Here is a 5,556-nt window from a genome sequence, read left to right on the forward strand (position 1 = left end):
GTTCATTATCCGAGTAAGTGGTCCTTTATAATCCGGTCGATGACCATTACGGTTTGTATTTTGTTTTATTAACAGTGAGGCATAACAAGCTTCGACGTTGACGCTAGGGGACGGATCTGTGGGGAATTATTATTATTATTATTATTATTATTATTATTATTATTGTTGTTGTTGTTGTTGTTATTATTATTGTTATTATTATTATTATTATTATTATTATTATTATTATTATTATAATTATTATTATTGCTATTATTATTGCTATTATTATTATTATCATTCATACACACAACAGATTAGACTGTTGGAAAAGAAAAGAATCCTAACATCGGGCTATGACAACAACAACAACAACAATAATAATAATAATAATAATAATAATAATAATAATAATAATAATAATAATAATAATAATAATAATAATAATAGGATAGATACTAAAAATATAGGAGATACTAACTTACTGCTCTATGCAGGAGGGATAGTAATCACCAGAAGATTAAATATCTCATAGGGAGAGATTCAAAAGAGCAAATGGGGGAAAGGAGACTGCAAAATAAAGTGTACACTTTAAAACAAGATCTAAGTAGAATAGGAGCCTGAAAACTGAACAAGTTTGGAAACTCAACATGTAAATCTTCCCTTGGAAAAAGACACTAATCAAAGAGAAAGGATTTGGGACAATAATAGAAGAGTTGAAACAGCGTATCATAGCAGTAGCAAGCCCGTTTCTGTAAATATCAGAAAAGAATAGATCAGTATCAACAGAAAAGATTATTTGAGATAGATCAGAGGAGATTTTATTACTAAATAGATAGTGGAAGAAGTACTGAAAATGAGAAACCTAATGCAGAAGAAGCTAGATAGTTCTGAAGTAATATTTAGGATAAGCCAAATATTTAGGATAAGCCAAATATTTAGGATAATGGAGGTAAAGTATGGTTAATGAAAGTGAGGGAAGGAGTGGTGAGTGAGAAACAGCTGGATTGCCTTAATGGAAGAATAATACCAAATTGGATGACCAGATGGAGGACAATATACATTATGAAGGATAAAAGCAAGGGTAATACAACTTGCAATTATAGATCAATCACTTGCTTATCATTAATGTGGAAGCTGTTAACAGGAATGCTTTCAGAAAGCACTAGCGACAACCAGAATTTACTGCTGAAGAACAGAAAGGCTGCAGGAAGAAGGCTAGAGGAACGCATGATCTATTATATATAGACAAAGCATTTCTAAATGAAGTAAAATCCAACCATAGCATGGATAGATTACAAGGAAGCCTATGACATGATCCCGTATTCATGGATAAGTGAATGTTTGAGTATATTCAGTATAGCAGACAACATAAGAAAATTACCTGTAGCATGAAGAAATGGAATGTAGATCTCTACTCAGATGACACAGTGTTAGGGAAAATTAATTCCAAAACAGGAGTTTTCCAAGGGAACTCGTTGTTCCCTTTAATATTTGACCCCTTTAATATTTGATCCCGCTTCGTTTAATATTAAGGAAGGCAAAATCAGAGTATTAATTCCGAAATAGTAAAGGAAAAATTAACCATTTGCTCTATATGGATGATCTGAAGCTTTTTAGTAAGAATTCCTTAATGTTGAGAGTAAGACTCTTCTTAAGTTCACTTGGAACGGGTTAGGGTTAGGGTTAGGGTTATGCAGATGATTATAGGTAAAAGTGAGTCACATTGGAAAATACCGCAGTTGATATTAACATTATTTGTGGCCAGTACTCCATTAGAGTGGCATAATTGGAGATTCGTATTTCACTTTGACATGTGCTTCAGTTTTGTCTGTCGCTCGCTCAGTTGCACTCCACGCATAATAATCAAGGGGTTTCAGTCTGGGGAGTTAGGTGGCCAGATGTTAGGGGTGATATGGTCGCAGAAATTGTCTGACAGCCATGACTGGGTTTTCCTGTTCGTGTGGCATGGTGCAGAGTCCTGTTGTCAGATACAGGGTCTTCTAGCAGCCACCCTCTTGACCCGAGGCAGCACAACGTCCTCCCGGCACTTGATGTCGGTCTCCGTGTTGAGTGTGAAGGTGTGTGGGAAGATGGAGTCATGACGTCACCATAATTAGTGATCACTCCAAACACCATGTTGCTGACTGGATGTTTGATTTTTATCATTGTCAGTATATGTTTTGGGGACACTCCAAGCCAGCGCTTGTTCTGTGCGTTCACAATCTCTTTGTATCGGAGCCTTGCTTATTTTTCTGCCAGTGAAGGTAGCTTTAGGACACATCTCAAATCAGAATATTTCTTTATCGTTGCTGAAGACCTTAACGCTGGTGAGTTGACCCTTCTGTGGTTAACCGTCTTTCGCAAAAATTAGCGAGGTCGTCAGGGTAGAACAGTCTGCCAATCTTTGAGTTGTATTAACAGCTACTGTTATTTCGTAAGTTGAGCAGTGGTGACGGTGTCATGTCGGAACACATTACAACATACTGCTTTACTAATACAGTTCTATATTTAAGAGATGAGGAATTATGTACATTAATTACATTATTTACATTTGACGGATATTTGCCCTCATTTTGTTTGTTGTCATCACGTTTCGGCTGATATACCCTCCAGCCTTCATCTTGGGGAAATTTCGAACGTGGGTTGTCATTCCCAAGGTATTTTTCGAAAACAAGAAAATAAGATGAGGACAAATAACAGTCAAATATAAATAATGTAAATAATGTGCTTTGCTGATGTCGATGTATTTTATTGTTGGCATGAATATAAAATATTAACCTTTTTGTATATTTTTATATCTTTATGAACAGGGTAGCAATGAACTCAATGAACTGTTGTACAAAATGATAAATGAGACCAGAGAAATTCATATATCGAATTCAGAAGTGAATGAGATTCTGTTTCTTCGTTTCGTTGTCAATACATATCACTCGGACATACAAGACATGCAGTATTGCTTTAACGTTATTGGAAAATTAGCTGAGGAAGTGTTGAGTTCTTGTGAGAAAACGTCACAGAGTTTAAATTAACAGAAAATATGAAGTCATCAGTCAAGATTTAATAGTGCTGAAAAATGGCCGATATTATGATAACCGACTTAAGATTTTCCAGTATTAATTATATTTAACAAACATTTAATTGTTTTAAAAATTTACTCTATAAATTGTTTTTAAAGTTAAATCACCTTGTGAGTAATAATTATATTAAAATATTTTGTAAGTAATATTCTAATAATGGGTTGTCTTTTAAAATTTAAGCTATACAAATATAATTTTATATTTCCATCAGCATTTTATATGTTTAGTCACATATCCTCTTAAATCGGTATGACTTTATCAAAATAATTAAAACTATGTTTCCTCATTAATATGAAAAGAACTTTCCCGATATATACTCGAAATATTAAATAACCTATGCACAACGATACAATATCTTCGCTTTTGTTTTATTTACTAATATCACGTTACATGTTTCGTCTAATGTCTAATGTTTCAACGACATTGCTCATAGGTATTTTAAAACAATCTGTACATTGCAATGCTTCAAGAAAAGGCTCTTTTAACAATCTTCAGTGTTTTCGTCCTTAAGAAATGTTGAGTGACCACAAAGGAAACATCGTGTTGAATCATATATATACATGTGGGTGATGATGGAGGTTTGTTTGCTTATATACGCTTATGTTTGTGATGATGAAGATGATGGTTTGCTGGTAAGCATATCAGTTAGGAAGATTGTTTTGAATGACTCGTTTGGTAACATATTTTTAGTTCGAATCTAATTAAAGGAATAACTTTCTTTCGCTTATTTCTGGTTCAGATATTGCACCATATGCCCATGTGAGCAAATAAAGATATTACAACATGTTTCCATGTGAAGATATTGATGTTGTCATTCTTGTCACAATACGACCTCACTTCGCCTATATCCTTTATATATTGTTGCATGTTATTAAAATACTTTTATAGACTGCTTATGACATCAACTCCACACTTTGTTTTAGTACAGAAATATATAATTCTTTTATTTAGTCCCTTTTGAATACCGAACACAAGACTATAGCTCTTCTCTATATTTTCTTAATGTACTCTGAAATTAAGTTGTTCAATCGAGATTTAGTGACTATGAATTTTTGCTACCTTATAGATTCATGCGAGATACTTTTCTAAAAATGAAAATGGAATTAGCGAGCGGACCTTGGTTATCACTTTGGTGACTCCGTACTCGCGACTGGAGATGAACCAACCAGCTCGGAACTTCGACAAGCATAATTTTCAACCAATGAATGAGTCCTATCAAATTAAGTTTTCTTTACTCGCAAATTACTGCTAAAAGAACTTTCTTACAAACTAACTCCAATTTATTTTGATTCAATAATACTTTGCTAAAACGCTTTTTACTACACTATCAATAGCTCGGGGATTAACTTGACACTCTTACTGTTATTGTTGTTGATGATAAATATTATAGTAATATTTCTGATATGTTTATAATTGTGCTCCCTGGAATCTTATAATTTAATTGGTGGAAAGTAATGTACATCGTGCACCCAGTGTATTCAGTAACATGTAACACAAGGCTCTTGCTGAAAAAATATTCGATCGTACAATAATAATAAAGAATGATCTTCTATAAAGTTATATGACTCTAAATCCAGTAACTTAAAGCTGGTGTGCAGTGCAGAAACTAATGTTGATATATTCCATATTATTTTTGTATTAATCTTATGCATAAAGAGTTCCGCATGTGTATGCAACCCTGGAATCTACCCTACTGTAAGATAACATGTGGTAACCAAATAACAGCATAAGAACTCTGAAATCACGTTACGAGGTTTTAAACCAAATTATACTCAGTATATATATATTTAGTACAATGTACGTATCTATGTATGAGTTAATAGTCCATACAAAAAGGAACACTCCATTTAATATTCTTTTCCTACACTAGGCGCAAGGCTCGAAATTCCGGGGGAGAGAGCAAGTCGATTAGATCGACACCGGTACACAACTGGTACTTAATTTATCTACCTCGAAAGGATGAAAGGCAAAGTCGACCTCGGCGTAATTTGAGCTCCGAACGTGGAGACAGACGAAATACCGTTAAGCATTTCGCCCGGCGTGTTAACGTTTCCGCCAGCTTGTCGCCTTACACATCATTTGATATGGCAAGGCACATATGTTCAATGGTCACAGATACTGTTAGACAAGAGAAACGACTGACGGAACTTAATATATTCTTCCAGGAACAAAAAATATCCCAACAAATTAATTCAACTTGATGCAACAAAAGGAAAGGAAATCCTTATCTCTACTTTACGGTAAAACACTCAGGCTAGGTGTGAAAATAAAAATACAAATATTCCATTTGTAGTCAGCCACAATCCTAGAAACCACAACGTCCTGCACGCCTGCACTCGGCCAAATGGTACCTCTCAATTCTACATCAATCACTAAATCTCCAACGAATAATTTTTTTAAAAATCACAGATTCTCAGCAGTGGAAGACAACCACCCTTGAGTCACATCTATGCTTCTGCTAAATATATATATATATATATATATATATATATATATA

General features: G+C 34.1%; 1 protein-coding gene across 4 annotated transcripts in view; it reads left to right on the forward strand.

Annotated features, from left to right (window-relative positions):
* LOC106872850 (aromatic-L-amino-acid decarboxylase) overlaps window positions 1-3,320 on the forward strand; it is a 36,139-nt gene extending 32,819 nt beyond the window's left edge. For 3 of the 4 annotated variants that reach the window (XM_014919984.2, XM_052965966.1, XM_052965967.1), the window contains one exon: window positions 2,793-3,319. In XM_014919984.2, the coding sequence (XP_014775470.1) occupies window positions 2,793-3,011 (219 nt within the window). In that variant the 3' untranslated portion in view covers window positions 3,012-3,319. Of the gene's footprint in view, window positions 1-2,792 lie in introns of all 4 variants that reach the window. The other variant, XM_014919983.2, reaches the window with a different exon arrangement.
* Window positions 3,321-5,556: the final 2,236 nt, after the last annotated feature.

Source organism: Octopus bimaculoides, chromosome 3 (assembly GCF_001194135.2).
Source record: "Octopus bimaculoides isolate UCB-OBI-ISO-001 chromosome 3, ASM119413v2, whole genome shotgun sequence".
Lineage (NCBI taxonomy): Eukaryota > Metazoa > Mollusca > Cephalopoda > Octopoda > Octopodidae > Octopus > Octopus bimaculoides.